Here is a 17,741-nt window from a genome sequence, read left to right as displayed (position 1 = left end):
TAATGCCTGTTGGGCTCGGTTACTGCTCTGTTGGGACGCGGGACGGGCTCAGACAGAAAAATGCGGCCCGATCCGCACTCTAATATATATATATATATATATATATATATATATATATATATATATATATATATATATATATATATATTAATATATATATATATATATATATATTAATATATATATATATATATATATATATATATATTAATATATATATATATATTAATATATATATTAATATATATATATATATTAATATATATATATATTAATATATATATATATATATATATATATATTAATATATATATATATATATATATATATATTAATATATATATTAATATATATATATATATATATTAATATATATATATATATATATTAATATATATATATATATATATATATAAATATATATATATATATATATATATAAATATATATATATATATATATATATATTAATATATATATATATTTTAATATATATATATATTAATATATATATATATTAATATATATATATATATATATTAATATATATATATATATATATATATTAATATATATATATATATATATATTAATATATATATATATATATATATATATATATATTAATATATATATATATATTAATATATATATATATATATATATATATATATATATATATATATATATTAATATATATATATTAATATATATATATATATATTAATATATATATATATATATATTAATATATATATATATATATATATTAATATATATATATATATATATATTTATATATATATATATATATATATATATATATATATATATATATAATATATATATATATATATATATATATATATATATTAATATATATATATATTAATATATATATATATATATTAATATATATATTAATATATATATATTAATATATATATATATATATTAATATATATATATATATATTAATATATATATATATATATATTAATATATATATATATATTAATATATATATATATATATATTAATATATATATATATATATATTAATATATATTAATACATATATATATATATATATATATATTAATATATATATTAATACATATATATATATATATATATATTAATATATATATTAATACATATATATATATATATATATTAATATATATATTAATACATATATATATATATATATATATATATATATATATATATATATAGATATATATATATATATATATATATATATATATATATATATATATATATATATATATATATATATATATATATATATATATATGTGTATAAAGAACGTAAACAGAAAATAAAGGATATACTTTGATGAAATCACATGCTTGCTTGGGTGCTTAGTGAAAAGTTTCCACTTTCCTCTCCTGAGGAGCACGGGGGGTTTACGATGCAATGTGTTGAAGCACCACCTCCTCACAGCAGAGGTGCTTTCCTGTCCTTATTATCAGGCATTTGGATAACTAACATACACGTTAGTTTAAGTGTGAACATCAGTGTCTTTTGGATCTAAATTAGAATCTTCAGTTGTGTCCTCTGATGTAGTCTTTACTCTTCTGAAATGGAAGAGCATTTAGCAGATCTCGGGGTGTTAGGGGTTAAAGAGCTTGTAAAGAGGAGTTCCTGTCCTTTCAAGGTTTTTAGAGGACGCTTTGCCCATTTCTGGAAGGGTTTAGAAACTTATCAGGAGTTTGCAATATTTCCACTGAATCTCACTTTGAAAGTTGTGGAGCTGAAAAATGAAACAGAGTAGGAATAATATCTTGGCACAAAAGTACGGCAAATCTTGTTTTTACAAGTGTACACGTGCAAGAATTTGGCCACAAAAACTATTCTGAAGTTGAGGTCACCTTTATTACCAAAGCGTTAAAAGACAAACAGTAACACAAACATAATTAAGATGAGAGCATATCAATTGGGATCACATAGATGGAAATGAATATGTAAGGAGTAGTAAGTAGTTGTAATAAAGACAAAAACAGAAACAAAGACATGAAGCTGTTAACTAAACTCTGGATGATTTTTTCTTCTTGTGGAGAGGAGACTGCACGTTCCACTGCCTTAGTCCAGGAGCTCTGCAACACACACAAGAGAGCTGAATCACAACTTTTCTACAGAAAAACTCCTAAAACACACCTTACACATGGACTATAAAACATATTAATGCAATGTCATTCTGGACAAGAGTCACTATTTAAATCAAGATACAACAATTAAAAAAAAAAAAAAAAGAATTAAAATGTCTACGACTCAAAGGGACCCAACAGAAAAAAAGTACTGTGGGCACCATAAACTAAATGCACCTCCCTTGTACTGTGTAGACATAAATCTCATAGAAAGATCTCTCCACTACTGGAGGAATACAACCAGAACTATTTGCATGGAGAGTTACCACTGGAGAGAAAAAAAAAATACATATATTTTTGTTTGTAATTTGGGTGAACGAACCCTTTAAGGCTGGTGATAATTCATATTTTTTTATTATATAAAAACACAAAATAAACAGGATAAAAATAAATATATGCATGCATTATGAGGTGTCACAATTAGTTCCACCTTGGCTAGATAAGATACATACATACATACATACATACATACATACATACAATATGTAAATGCCAATTGCCTCAGTGCTTGTTTTAGTTTTTTTCAGAACCAAATTGTACCCCAAAATTACTTACAGAAGGACCCCAAACTACTTAATATGCAACTCCACTGTATAGCCTACTACTGACTTACAGTGTAATTCTACATCAGAGGAAGACATTGTACTACCACATTTACCTGACAGAGAACGGGCAGATTCAGAATGTAATCACAAAATATCACAATAAAAATGTGGAATACTCAGACATTAGCCTCAAGGACTCATGGCAGTGTGCTACCCACCCGGCCCGTTTTTAGAGCTAATCAGCAAAAAGCTGAGTTAATCAACAACCAGAACCGGACGAGTAGCCAACAGAGACAATCTCACATTTAGCCGGGCTCCACTGTGTGTGTGTGTGTGTGTGTGTGTGTGTGTGTGTGTGTGTGTGTGTGTGTGTGTGTGGGTGTGTGGAAAAGAAAATGTTGAAGGCAATGCAAATAAACATTTTAGTGTTGTCTTTTTCGTCAACGATGTTGTATGTTGATATCCTATAAATGAGCAAGATTGGTGAAAAAAACGTGGCCGCCATCAATTAGAGTTACGCCAAGGGTGGGGCTTAGCAGTAAATTGGCCATAACTCACTAATGGTTTGACCAATCATCATAAAATGTGTTACTGTGGGCTGGAACGAGTTAGAGACATGAAAATTGTCACCATAACTGATGTGCTCATGCTCCCCAAAAAATATGATGCCAGTCGGCCTGATGGTGAAGCTATAACTCAGGCCAAAAGTTTTAAAGGCCACGCCCCTCACACGGTGAGTCCAATTGACATGAAATTCCTCACACAAGTCCAGCTCAATGTGCTCTATAAAAAAGAATCTTGGACCATAAACATCCGCCATGATGGTATTTATCTAAGTTGCATAAGGTGAAAAACAATTAAACAGCTCACAAATGTATAGCCTCATTTTTAAAAAGAGCCCTGTAATTTCCTAAAACTACTGGTCACTGTAGTAACTAACATTACTCAAACATGAGGAAAAAGAGTAATTATTGGGTTGTGTTGTGAGTGTTATGCGGCAGATTGAGATTCATTCACATTTGGTACTCAAGTGAGTATTAATATTGGTAATATATTGGGCAACAGGACAGTGTATGCGGGATTAAGTAAAAATAAACTTTTGTGTGTGTGTGTGTGTGTGTGTGTGTGTTCATGGTAATAAAGGACATGTCAACCAGTGCAATAGTGTGGCTCATTGATGTGTTTTTACAACAATGGAGCTCTGTGGCACAGAGGAAGAAGATATATCAGGCTGTGATACACACACAACACTAGAGTACTAGTAGATACATTCATAGTTTAATTTTAAGGATGGAATTACAAATGTTTAATATACCATTTTAAACTACGTTCGAAAGTGTTTGCAGAACTACAACTGTGACTGATTTAAAAAAAAAAAAAAAAAAAAAAAAAAAAACACTCACTGCTGCTCATTTGACCTCACATGAAGAACACTGGGCTCCCCGACAAGACCTGTAAGTACACAGTAGACACAGATTCATGTAAACCTAAATCACCTGTAAGAAAATGCAAACTCAAAACCTGTGTACCTCACAGTTTGACAGACTCCTTAATTCTGGAGGAATTGATTTCTAACGAAAAAGGAGGTCCTTAACCTCATTAAATACGTACTTGTTCCTCTGTCACTGAAGATTGCGCTGAATCCTTCCTCAAAAGTTAAATTGACGTTGACACCTGGATTACAGGGAGGACAGATAAGATATTCTCAATAAAGTAACAACACAAACATAACAAAATCTGCAACACATCAAGATTGAACTGAAATGTTAGATTTCTGTTTGTGAACAGATTAACAAACGAGACTGTGTGTAAATCAGTGAGTTTTAGAGCTGTTGGTAGGTGTAATTTTCAACTTTGAACAGAACCAGGCTAGCTGTTTCCTCCTGTTTTATGCTAAGCTAGGCTAACTATGTCTTGACTCTTAACACACAGACAAGAGATTGATATCCATCTGAACATCTCCGTCTTATGCACTTCAAAGGGGCTGTACTCAAAGTACTGGCGATAAAGTGGGCTGGGGTTGAAGTACTAAAGATAAAGTGGGCTGTGGTTGAAGTACTAAAGATAAAGTAGGCTGGGGTTGAAGTACTGAAGATAAAGTGGGCTGTGGTTGAAGTACTAAAGATAAAGTGGGCTGGGGTTGAAGTACTGGAGATAAAGTGGGCTGTGGTTGAAGTACTGGAGATAAAGTGGGCTGGGGTTGAAGTACTGGAGATAAAGTGGGCTGGGGTTGAAGTACTGGAGATAAAGTGGGCTGGGGTTGAAGTACTGGAGATAAAGTGGGCTGGGGTTGAAGTACTGGAGATAAAGTGGGCTGGGGTTGCCTCTACACAGCTCAGCCTGTTCCCCAACTTGTCAAATACCGACGCTTTGTCCCAGCTCTCGGCGTCTGATTCCAGAGCCCATTCCACCAGACTGGCAAACAGCTTCATTCCCCAGGCATGAAGCTCAACACCCTCCCCCTTTCTCCCTCACCTCACCTCACCTCTGCCCCCAAGAACTCTGGACCCCCCCCCCCCCCCCATCAGGATCAGCACCGGCCACTTCCTTTTATATTGCACATTTCAAGATCTTTATCTTTATTTTTCTGTACTGTTTGATTTTGCTTTACATTTGCACTATTTAGAATGTATTACTGTATTGTACATATTACTTATATTTTTTAAATTGTATATATTATCTTTCTTTATCCTATTTGTATATATTTCTTATCTTTTACATTTGTTGTACATGTCCTTATTGCACTGTGGGTCAGAGAGAAACGTATTTTCAATTGCTCTGTATGTATGTCTGGCACATATTGTAGAATTGACAATAAAGTTGACTTGTCACTCAAGGCACTCACATGCACTAAAATGCACTAAAATGAATGTGTGGCCCAGCTTTCGAAACAAAAAGGATAGAGAAGTTCGGATTACGACACAGACAGGGAGTGTGATTCTGCTTCGGACGCAATCACTCCTACTACCTAGCTACCTCTACTACCCGCCGACCAAGCGATCGATGGGGAAAAACAGTTCCCTTTAGATTTACTAAATCAGCCACAGAATGCAGTCTATCCCGGCTGAACGCTGACTGTAATGGCAGTTTTTGTTTTCTGGCCACTGAGCGCTGATAAATGCTTTACTTTAGGTAAAACGCTGCACTTTTTACTCAGCTGTCCAATCACAGTGGAGGGGAGGTGGGAAAAATTTTAAATTGCTGGCCACATAGACCAGCGGGTCCATCTTTTCTCCCCATGTGCTTCAGCCGTCCCTTTATCCAGAGCTTGTGCCAGCATTTTTACTTCCACTGATATTCAGTATCATAGCAACCACATGCAACCAAAGCATCTTAGCTAAAACAACCCTGCCTGCTTCCAAAGTGCTGCCAGCTGGACACAGGGTTCATACACATTTTAACCAATACTTTTCCATGACTTTTTGGCAAATTTCCATGACTATGTATTCCTGAAACTGTCAGTCGACATTATACAATAAGAATAAAAATCTGTGTTAAAGTTTACCCTCAGAGGTTTAACAATAAAAATAAATGACAATTTATGTGGTTCATAGTGAGAGTCGTAATATCGCGTCCCGAATAGAACATTGAGGTTAGGACGACGTGAAATACATTTATTAATCACATATTATACTGTGTTAAAATAAAAAAATCCATGACTTTTCCAAAACTTTCTGGGTCTTTTTATGTTTCCAAAACCTTTCCAGGCCTGGAATTTGCATTTTATTTTTAATTCCATAACTTTTCCAGGTTTTTTCAAAACGTATGAACCCTGTGGACATTTCTTGTTTGTTTTTTGGTGTGAAAACTCTTTGGTGAACATACAGCCTCATGAAAGTAACACCAGCTTTTGTTCAACCAAAGAGAATTTGGTTGGACAAGAGCGCATCGACCAACCGACCAGAAGGTGTCAGCCCTAGACGAAATACTGTCTGGAGTCTGCAGTCTGGAAATAGGACCTGGATAGATTTTCGGTAAGGATTAGCAGTTGTTTTTTTTTTAAAACAGTTCATAATTGAGTTCCATGGCTTGAACAAGACACGAACACAGCCAATGGTTGTGTGTTCAATTCCAACTGGGAGCATTTATGTGGATGACAGCATGCATGTGTTGAAGAGGTTCAGTCGGCGCTGTGGAATCGTACCTTTTGGTGTGCTGATGGCTCTGTCATTCATAGCTCCTTTGGGCATCACTGGAAAGTAAAAAAAAGACAAGTGTTAGAATTAGACAGTAAAATCAAACACGCTGAAATGGAGATTAAGCAAAGAATGTCCTAAGAAACCTGACTCAATTAAAATTCCAATATAATAATATTCTATCTCAGAGGGTTGAATTAAATTTATTCAGGGCAATACAAAATTATTTTGAATTGGGCGACAAAACAGGAAAATTACTCGCTAGATACATAAAACAGAGTGAATCAGCTTCCACTATTTCTGCAGTTAGTTCCAATTTTGGAGATGTTTTTACAGCAACTGTAGATATTAACAAGTAGGGATGTCCTGATCACAGAATCGGATCAGAGCCGATTTTGGCAATTTTTCGACTGATCAGGGATTGGCATTCACCCCATTTACCTTACTCAGATCATGTACATCAGCTTGTAGTGATCGCTGCCTTTAATCACACACGCCCTGCGCCAAAAACGGACCACTAGACTACCTGGATGCTGGCACCTTCAAACCAACATGACGCGCGGCCACTAACCAGTGTCTGTTTGGAGAGTGTCCCGTAGCTTGCCAGCCTTTGGCAACAATTAAAAAAAGTGTCTTTCTTAGGGGGCTTTCACACCTGAAAGTCCCAACCATGGTTCATGTTTTTGTTACATTGTATACATTTGTTTCCGCTAAGTTTTGGCTTCACACTGCAGTTATGCAGGCACACTAAAAACTATACATGACAAAACTACGTCCTATCATCATCACATACGTAAGCTGCGTCTCCCGACAGTTGTAATTGATTGGTTTGTAGACGGACTTCCCCGTCCTCTCGTATCTTCTGTTTTTTTCAACTGACTGCTGCTCTCCCCGTGCTACCGCGGCTCTTGTTGTTTTGTTGCGTTGTTGAGAAACAAGAAACGGGAACTTTACTTGGGCATTAAGGAGCTGCAGCATTTATTCAGATACAAACTGAAACCTACAACGTACATTTACTACCACTTAACAAGTAAACTGCTGATTTATTCTCTGCTCTGAGTGCATTCACCGCCACACTCTCTCACTACGTACACACTAAGCACTGAGCTATTCCTTAAAAAGGAGCTTCCCAGGTCTTATAACATGAACATAGCCTGCCAGAGCTTCCTGTATTTGGTCTGAAAGTCCGAACAATCCAGAAAACGCTTTCACACTAGAAACAAACCAGACCACGGTTCAGCTTGATCCGGACCGAAACTACCTCTTTTGGTCGGGCCAGATTTGGGCTCTATGGTCCGGACCGTGGTCTGGGGGAGGTTTCACACCTGTAATTTTGGTTCCAATCAAACTGAAAAGTCTGAAAGCCCGGACCAAACGAAGTAGGTGTGAAGGGGGTGTTTGGTTTATTCTTTTTCTGGGTGTTTTGACCTCTGACCTTTGAAATCCTCACTAAAAGTTACACCATTGCTGTTCTCGTGAAAGTTCAGTTTCTTTAAATATGTAAATTGTAGTTTTAACCTCCAGTGACGTACCTGTTTGTTCCAGAGCGATTGACTGAGCGTGTTCCTCCTGCCTGGATCTGCGCACATGCCTGATAACAAACACACAGACAGAGACAGAGACGGAGACAGAGAGAGAGAGAGAGAGAGAGAGAAACCAAAGGAATCTTACAAAGTGGAAGTGGACTGGGCACCCTGGAGACTGAGTGTAGACGCCTATAACTGCAATGTCCCTGATTCAACTGTTGCATGTCGTACTCCCTCTCTCTTCCAATGTTTCCTGTCTGTATCTGCACTATGAACTAGGGGTGTCACGTCATGGGTGTCATGTTTTTTTCGGCACTGACGGCTACATTGTTGTTAGACTATCAAGTCTAGATCATATAAGTGTAAAAAATAGTTGTCATGAAGGAGGAACTTCTAAAGCTATGGAGACAAAACCGTTTTTTCTATGGGGATTGACTTCCTTTTGGAACCAGCTGCAATTTGTCACTCGAACTGAAGTTTTGGGCACTTCCGCTTTGGCTTCACTGTTAAGCACCAGAGGTTGCCGCTTGGTCTTGCTTTGTAAAGATTAACAGATTGTTGTTTTGTCATTTACATACTTTAAAAAGATAGGCTGTAAGTGTCCAAGTGTGATATAACCTCCATATATTTTTTGGAATGTACCACACTAATAGCCTGGCATAGCCATAGAAGCAGGAAAGAAAATGGCAGCTGGGTCACAAACCGGCTGCACTGTTGAGCAGCCAAATTACAGCTAAACAGTGCACTAAAATGTGTTTCTGAAACCATTTTAGGCAAGAAATAGGCAATACAGTAACAGAATCTTGATTCATATTTGATCTCAACCGCCTTGTTTGACAGATTCTGAGCCTGGTGCGTTGCGCTGGACAGAGAATGCCAGTTACGTCCAGTAAGTATGTTTAAACATGACGCTCCTCTGTCAGTCATTGTCTTAAACCCGTCCCATGTGTGATAAATGGTTGCGTTTTGGAAATCTGTTTTAATTTGAATGGAAGAGGGGCCAGACGTACCTGCCAGAGCAAAAGAAACAGCCTAGCCAAGCCTCGTTTTCAGGCTACTGCCATATGGTCAAATTGAAACAATTCATTTAAAAACGTAATAACAACTTATACAAAAATGGAAAGCCACTACATAGTAGAAGAGTACTTTACAAGAGCCTGCAAAAAGCCACCAGATCCTGCTCTAAAGGAGGATGGAAGAGTTAATGTTCCCAGTCAAATATATTTGTTTATGATGCCTGTGAATATGCCCTGCCATATTTGTCGTGCTGCCTGTGGGGGCATATGGTACCTGTAGGATAGCCTACAAACTGTACTGTTTGCAAAACTCTTCAGTAAGGCAAAATAGTACCACTCCGGGGATTTTAGGGAAGCAGAAGGCCATGGTATTCCAAAAGTGCAGCAGCAGGCTACCACAAAGCTACGTTGTGCTATCTACACATGTCGGTTTCTTTTAGTAAAGAACAAAAAATGACTGGGAGAATCGCTGATCCTGCTTTTTTGATTGATTTTCAATTTAAATTTGTGACACCCCTACTTTGAACTATCTGGCGTAGTCCTTTAACTTCCTTGGTATATCCAAGCTGAACTGTTCAACAACACCTGAATACAATACTGAAGTCTGATTCAGTTTGAGCAAAATGTAAATGCTTCAGTCTGCAATTACGTAATGATTATTGGACACATTAAGTCACTGAACTGAACTCTGTGACCGACTAAAGAAAATGGATAATCAGTAGTCATCAATCAAAGGACAACAAAACCCTGCAGTGAATCCTTCGTATCGACCAGCTGCTGGGATGGATACCTACCTGTCAGTGTATACCAGCCTGGCAGACATGGGGTTTGGACGTGGCAGCTGTGGCGTGGCAAAGTTAAACGGGAGGAGGGGCCTGGACCTGATGGGAGAGCCCTGGACTGAACACTGAGGAAAGAGCAAAATCACCATTTCAACTTTACTGTCTTGACTGTGGAGAGCTCCGATACACTGGCCTACACTGTTACTGTAAGAAAAGAAAATCAATCATTCTTAAACATTATAAAAATAATGCTTCCAGAAACAAAACTAAATAAATCACAATAGCGAATGTAATATTATCATGCATTGTATTTATTTTTCATTCAATCTAAAAAAGGTGCTATATACGTCATTCAGAGTATGGGCCGGGATTGCATGCCTTGCTCACGAGCACATTGGCAGTGCTCAGGAGGTGAACTGGAATCTCTCCAGCTACCAGTCCACACTCAGTATTTCGGTCTGTACGGGGACTTGAACCAGCGACCCTCCAGTTCCCAACCCAACTCCCTAAGGAACTGAGCTACTACCACCCTTAATTTGTATTAAATCCATTTTTAATGCTGTTCTGTGTACTTCTGCACTACATTTTCATATTTGAGATAAAGGAGTTTACCTTGAAAAATAATTAGTAGCCCTAAATTTTGTACTTCTGACTCAAATGGTTAGACTGCTACCTTTTTAAAATCTTGTATTATGTTTTGTCAAATAAAATTGGAGGTCTCACCAGTCGATAAAAGCTAGTCCATATCTTACCCATGTCTAAATGGGCCAGATCTGGAATCAGTCTACTGGGTCATTTGATAAAATTAAGAGTGAGTATAATCTTGGTCAACAGGATTTTTGGTTTTGATTATTTTTTCCCATACTTATCTAGACCTGGAAATTACTAAAAAAAAAAAACTCCATACTTTTCGATACTGCGTAGGAACCCCGTATTATAAATACACATTTTGTATGTAGTGTGAACTGACCTGTGCAGTTGGAGCCATGGCTTCTCCTGTCAAGCTGCAGTTGTCCATCTGCTTCTCCATCTCTTTCTCCTTATCAGCCATCTTCAGAGCAAACTCCACCTCAACTGCCAGCTGCTCATCGCCAGGGAAAAAGTCCTTGACCTTGTTACGGTAGTCTTGCATGGTCACCTGATGGGAACAACGGCATCATGGAGTTTAGTTCCATTATCTTTATTGTGACTAGAATTGCCACTGCTCATCGTACCCCCAACCAACTATAAATAAAATTGAATTGATTAAGCTGATGAATTAAGCGGTTTTGTTCTAGGCTACAAAAACCTGCATGCAGGCTGTTTTGTCGGGATTAAGCTATAAGCAGAAGTAAACTCCGTTAGCTGCTAGGCTAACGTTTACAGTGTAAAGCGCAATGGTACATCACTGCAGCGGTAATGTGTCCACCTCAGCTGAGAAGTGAGAAATGTCCTTCCCTACCATGTATTATACTAAACATTACCTGTAGATATCACAAGTACTCAAGCATAGAAATAATTCATTATAAATCGGACACACAAAATAAAGTCCCTAATATAGTTAATAGACTGTCAAAAATAAAAAAAATTCTTTCCATACTCTCTTTAATGTAGGCTAGAAGACAGCCAATGATGATAACTAAACAACGATTATTGTGTTCATTATATTTCACATCATATGACATATGTACTACGGTAACTTTCGCCAGCAAAAATTTAAATAAATAAAACATGCGATGATGATGTCATCACCGCGGTAGTGTCACGTCACCGCCGGTATTGCGGTAATGCGGTTATCGTCACAGCGCTAAATAGGAGTATAAACTCCTTTGGTCTTTTTGCAATAACACTGCTTAATTTGCGCATGTAATTTTAGAATTTTGTTAGAGATTGCTGCTGTTGTATTGTGTAAAATTGTGCTTGTATATTGTATGTACAGGAAACATTTTTGTACTTTGTTTTTGTATTGTTGTCTTTTTGTTTATTTGTACATTTTGTATGTTTGTCTTGCACTCCTGACTACAGATCAAGTTTCCCATCTGGTATAATAATATGACTAAACAGTAGTGGTGCAACGGATCGTCATTGATCCGTGACCCGTTCGGATCAATATCTTCGGTTCGGCACACACGTGATCCACGGATTGATTTCTGAAAATAAAAAAGTTTTGCACATATTCAGTCCCAACACAGCGTGGTCATGGCGAGCGGAGGAACGGAGGAGCTTGAATGCCCCGCGTCATTTAAATCCCCTGTATGGGAGCATTTTGGCTTCCCTGTCAAATATAATGATGAAGGAAAGAGGTTAGTGGATAAAACCGTGACGGTGTGTAGGCACTGTGGCACAAGAAAGCCATATGACAGTGGAAACACATCAAGCGTGGCCACGCATTTGAAGCGACGTCACCCCGGTGTTTCACTGACAGGAGTGAAAACGAAAGCTGCTCAACAACCGCTTATCACCGCGGCATTTAAGCAGCCCCTTGTTGCACAATCAGACCGGGCTAAAGCCATCACAAACGCTATCGGTGTGTTTATAGGTTAATAAACAAAAAGATCCAATCCAATCCGTGACTCTGATCCGAGAAACGATCCGAACCGTGAGTTTTTTGATCCGTTGCACCCCTACTAAACAGAACTGAATTAATCAAATGAATATGAAAGAAAGCATCCACACGTCCATGCTGTGGTCTTACCTGAAGGTAGGACATGAGTTCTCTGAGCACAGGAGAGCGTTTCTGCTCCAGCAGACTCTTCAGGCTGATGATAAGAGGAACGGTGTTCTCTATGAAGGCCTTCTTCTGGACCTGTGGATTAGAGCGGTTAGCTTAATTTGTATTGATAGCAGACCAATTAGCAAGCAAGCGAGCAAGCTAACATTAGCCACCAGCTAAAACCACAATAGTTTTCAGTACCGGGGGGAAAGGGCTTTGTTGTAACGTTACTTCGCGGGTGCGGGTGGCTGGCTGAAATTCCGCGGCGGGGGAGATGTCCGAAGGCCGACGTTGTGCAGTAGAGCACCCCGCCTCTCGGAAATATCTCCCCCTTCACTTTTTTGTAATCATAACTAGTTGTTTTGGTGCCTAAACGTAGCGGTCGTCGCCGCAGGACAAGTTACCTTTTGTCGGCTAAATTTAACTGTAAAGACAGCTAAACGTGAACATTAAAATGTCAGCATCGTTAGCAACCAGCGCTGGAGTTTGTGTTGGCTGGGATTCGGATTGCTGTAATGATAGTGGCTGGGTGCTAGCTGGCTGGGGGCTAACGTTAACTATGTGTCCCGAGGCTGTTGTCCACTCTAATCCCATAAACTGGATCGATCGATATTGAAATGTATCAATAAATCAGGTCTCTGCTGTAATACTATGCTGCAAAGTGGCGTGTCATTAGTGAAAAAATGATGCATGTGGCAGAAAAAAAGCTGTACTACGAGTACAATTCTGTAAAATATTTACAAAATTTACAATTATTCTCGAACGTCCGTATCGCGGTGCACCGATTCATATCAACACCCCTAGCAACTAGAGGTGTCAAAGGTTATATGATGCCACTGACAGGCAACCAAACAAAACGTTCCGTGTCATTGATATAAAATTTCAGATTTCTCTGGGGTTTGAACATTGTTGAAAACATTTGGGATAATGTAGTACAAAACTCAACCAAATATATACATACCTGCAAACTCAGAAGGGCTAAAAAGGGGACACATCTACACGATTCACGTGGATGACATTTTCCCATTCAAAACGGCGATTTTTGCCGAAAAGCGACTAGTTTGCAGGTATGTCTATAACATAGGTTTAGTCGTTTTTAGACATTTAAATGCAGAAATATTATTTATTTTACCTTAAGATAAAATACAATTTCAGTTACACTTTTGATAGGAGGGCACATGTTTAAGCAGTTTGAAAAATATTCCTGTATTTATATAATCATTTTTCTGCAGCTCATTCTGTTAAAAAATCGTTCCGTGAACTTAAAATCGTGAATCGTAACTAATCGTAAGTTGATCGCCGTAAATGACGTCCCTGCTATCTAACCGAGAGCTATACGTAGGGTTAATGTTAGTTTGGTCTCTCTGCGTTCAGTGGACAGACCGGTCCAGGACGTGCTAACTTTGCACAGGGGCTTTAGGTGGAGGGAGGTAGATAGCCTCTGCCAAAAGAGGAGACACGTGACTCCTGGTAATTCCAAAGTAGTCTTACTCAAATGTTGTGTGATCTTAGCTGTCTCGCTAACGTTAGCTACCGGTACGCCTAAATTCACACCGTTTTTTTTTTTTTTTTTTTTTAAAAAAGCTGTGGAGAGCGTGTGAACCTAGCAGCAGGTCAGACTACTGAAGGGCTGTGTGCCGTCACCAAGGCTAAGCTAGCTGTGGCTTGATGGTCAGTAAATCCCTCCAAATTGTAGGTTGGCTGCTTGTTTTCTATTTCAACACGCGTTATATAGAGAAGATGTGACGTGTGGGTGTGGAGGATTTGAAGTTGTAGGCAGCTAAGAAATTAAAGTAGAGTAACGAGTCATGTAATGCTACTTTTGCTGCTGAGTAATTAAAGTAGTAAAGGATAAAATAAAAAATGGATAAGTAATGTATTACAAGTAACTTGGCCAACGTCGCTTACCTGCGACACCACCTTCTTCTGTGCGGCCTGCAGGACAACCTTAGCCATAGTGGCCATGTTCTCCTCCTCAGGTTCCTCCCCTGAAGCGCCCCCTGCTGGAGTAGATATGGCCTGCAGCTTCATCTCCTTCAGACTCAAGATGTTGAAGGTCTCTGATAAAATTTCAGCCCCATCTGCATCCAAAGGAAGCTCCTTGTCTGCAAAGCATGCTGGGATAGGAAGACGTTACAAGTTTTTTTTTTTGTTTTTTTTTCTAGGAGCAAATTGGTTGTTGTTAACAGTCTAGAATTCACAAAGAAAATTGGTTAAGATGCCCCAAGATGTTTAGTGTTCATTAACCAACTTTAATAAAGAAGAATTTCAGTTAATTTTATCACTTAAAAAAAATCATCAGCAAAGAAAGAAAAACATTTAGACCACACAGAGCTGGAAAATGAATTGGTGGTTTTATGCATGAGAAGCTTTCCAGCTTTGGTTTACTTCTCAATCTACACACATGTTCACCTAAAACGGTCTGGTTGATCTTGAGACTGATGTTGAAGCGCTGGGTGTCCGTGAAGTGCTCCAAAAGAAAGCGGTAGATCCGAAAACGCTTCTCGCGGTGCTGAGCTCCTTTCAGGGAAAATTGAGCCTTTTCTCTGAAAAAAAAAAGCCCAAAAAAGAAAAATACATACAAAAAGTGTCATCTGGGAAAATAATCAAAGCAAAATGAAGTCTAATGTGAACTGCATGACAGAAACAATATCCACACAGCTTCCTACCTCTCACTTTGAGGGAACTTGTTGTAGGACTTGTGTTTGTTGTAGGAGTTGAAGTGAAAGATGCACTCGATGAAGTGCTGGCTGAACATTTCGGAGTTCTTCTTCAGCAGCAGGTGGACCAGGCAGTATTCACACAGACTGGGACAGGAAACAGGAGGCACTTAGTTTTGATATTATGGTGGACTGTAGGTGCTCAGAGCAATATTAGATCAGAGCGCTGGGTGTTTGCTCATTTGTTCATGTGCAATGCCTGTGGAAATCACAGTATGCACTGCAGATAACACGGTATGACTGGAGAATGTGTGTGTACTATAATCTTTGTCTTGGACATTGCAATGGTAAAAACTGTCACTGTGCTTGTTGTACATTCTACCTAGAACCCAAAAAATAAATACACATATGCTCCTTATTACAGGCTGTTCTCATGAACCATTCGTACATATACTGTAGCTACGAAAAGTAAAGCACTGTAATTCATATGTATTCAAAGAATTTATTGCTGTATAAACCACATTAACTGCTATAAGAACGCTGTGGACCGCGTAGGGAGGAGGTCCCTAAACTTAAAGCGTAACTCTCGCCAAAATGCAACCTAGGGTCTTTTTGTGAATGTACCCGTCAAACTTTCGTTTAAAAAGCATATTTAGGACGCAAGCGTCACTTTTAAAATGTACCGTATTTTCGTTTTTCAGTCAAATGGCCTTTTGAATGGGAGTGCTAGGGGCACTTTTATGCTAGCTTCAAAATAGCTATTTTTAAACCACTAAGAAGACTCGACACAACATGAGACTTTGCTCCAAGTATCACCAGGGTCTCTACACATGAACTCCAGCATTGACAACATAGTTTGTGTACCCAGAGTTTACTAAAAAGAAAGGTTTTGACAACTCACCGTAGCTCTTGTTGTTTCCGGCCGCTACCACCTCGGCAGTGAAAACGAGTCGATATCCGAATGCGAATGAACGGACTTCATATGAGGCTCCTTTTTCAACTACGAGGTCAATATTGTTTTTCAATAACGATAAAATAAGAAATAATCTGTGCATTTATATGGAACTAAGTTTTAGGAGCTTTCCATCTTTACTCTCCTCCCTGTTCTGTTGCATTCGGAAATCGATTGATTTTGACTGACAAAATGGCTGCGGCCGGAAACAACAAGAACTACGCTGAGTTGTTAAAAACTTTTTTAGTAAACTCTGGGTACACAAACAATGTTGTCAATGCTTTCGTTAAGGTGTAGAGCCCCTGGTCATACTTGGAGCAAACTCTCATGTTGTGTCGAGTCTTCTTAGTGGTTTAAAAATAGCTATTTTGAAGCTAGCATAAAAGTGCCCCTAGCACTCCCATTCAAAAGGCCATTTGACCGAAAAACGAGAATACGGTAAATCTTAAAAGTGGCGATTCCGTCCTAAATATGCTTTTAAACGAAAGTTTGACTCAGGTACATTCACAAAAAGACCCTAGGTTGCATTTTGGCGAGAATTACGCTTTAACTGTCGTTGCATGACATTCACTTTTTTATGGGTTGAACTCAACTGCCACGGCCCCTGAAAGTACGGCCATCTCACGGTGCTCTGTACTAGAGGGCTGCATTGGGATTGGGTCCCGCCGGGAAATACCCAACGCAAATCTCGCGGGAGCGGGCGGTTTTAACTTTGCTGTGGGCGGGAGCGGGCGGCTAAAAAAAACACTGCGGGATCGGGTTGTAGCCTGGAACCCCCCCACGCCAGCAGAAACCATAGATATACATATATACTGACTGAGTATATACTGTATAGGCCATCTATGAGCAGACACCAGCGTGTCTGAGCCTCCCAGGACGGGGGAGCTCCGAGCCAAGGCTCCGTCCACCGCCTGCTCGCTCCCTCATCCTCGGCTCCTTCCTCCCCCTCTCTCCTCTCTCCCTCATCCTCGGCCCATTCCTCCCCCTCTCTCCCTATCCTTCTGCTCCTTCCTCCCCGTCTAACAGCAGCAAGCACCTGCCTTCTTTGCCTTCATCTTCTCCCTATTAACCTATAAAATCACGTGTTTTCTCATGCGGGACGGGAGAAGACACAACGTCAATGCATCTCTATTATTGTGCGGGCATAAATTCTCAGAGTTTTGCGGGTGCGGGCGGGAGTGGACGTACACATTGCGGGAGCGGGCGGGAGTGTAACACACATGTTGCGGGTGCGGGAGCGAGATGAAGAAAACAGTCC

At 38.5% G+C, this 17,741-nt stretch overlaps 1 protein-coding gene across 1 annotated transcript in view; it reads right to left on the bottom strand.

Moving 5' to 3' along the window:
• Window positions 1–1,883: 1,883 nt before the first annotated feature.
• Window positions 1,884–17,741, bottom strand: part of ncapd3 (non-SMC condensin II complex, subunit D3) — a 49,314-nt gene continuing 33,456 nt past the window's right edge. The window contains exons 25-35 of the mRNA XM_031304693.2: window positions 15,541–15,678; window positions 15,284–15,417; window positions 14,780–14,988; window positions 12,854–12,964; window positions 11,150–11,317; window positions 10,192–10,304; window positions 8,388–8,446; window positions 6,864–6,911; window positions 4,331–4,393; window positions 4,123–4,171; window positions 1,884–2,123 (exon numbers count right to left, since the gene is read on the bottom strand). Of these exons, the coding sequence (XP_031160553.2) occupies window positions 2,054–2,123; window positions 4,123–4,171; window positions 4,331–4,393; window positions 6,864–6,911; window positions 8,388–8,446; window positions 10,192–10,304; window positions 11,150–11,317; window positions 12,854–12,964; window positions 14,780–14,988; window positions 15,284–15,417; window positions 15,541–15,678 (1,162 nt within the window). The 3' untranslated portion in view covers window positions 1,884–2,053. The remainder of the gene's footprint in view (window positions 2,124–4,122; window positions 4,172–4,330; window positions 4,394–6,863; window positions 6,912–8,387; window positions 8,447–10,191; window positions 10,305–11,149; window positions 11,318–12,853; window positions 12,965–14,779; window positions 14,989–15,283; window positions 15,418–15,540; window positions 15,679–17,741) is intronic.

The sequence above is a fragment of the Sander lucioperca genome, chromosome 15 (genome assembly GCF_008315115.2).
Source record: "Sander lucioperca isolate FBNREF2018 chromosome 15, SLUC_FBN_1.2, whole genome shotgun sequence".
In the NCBI taxonomy this organism is placed as follows: domain Eukaryota; kingdom Metazoa; phylum Chordata; class Actinopteri; order Perciformes; family Percidae; genus Sander; species Sander lucioperca.
This window is presented reverse-complemented; position numbering and strand designations above follow the sequence as displayed.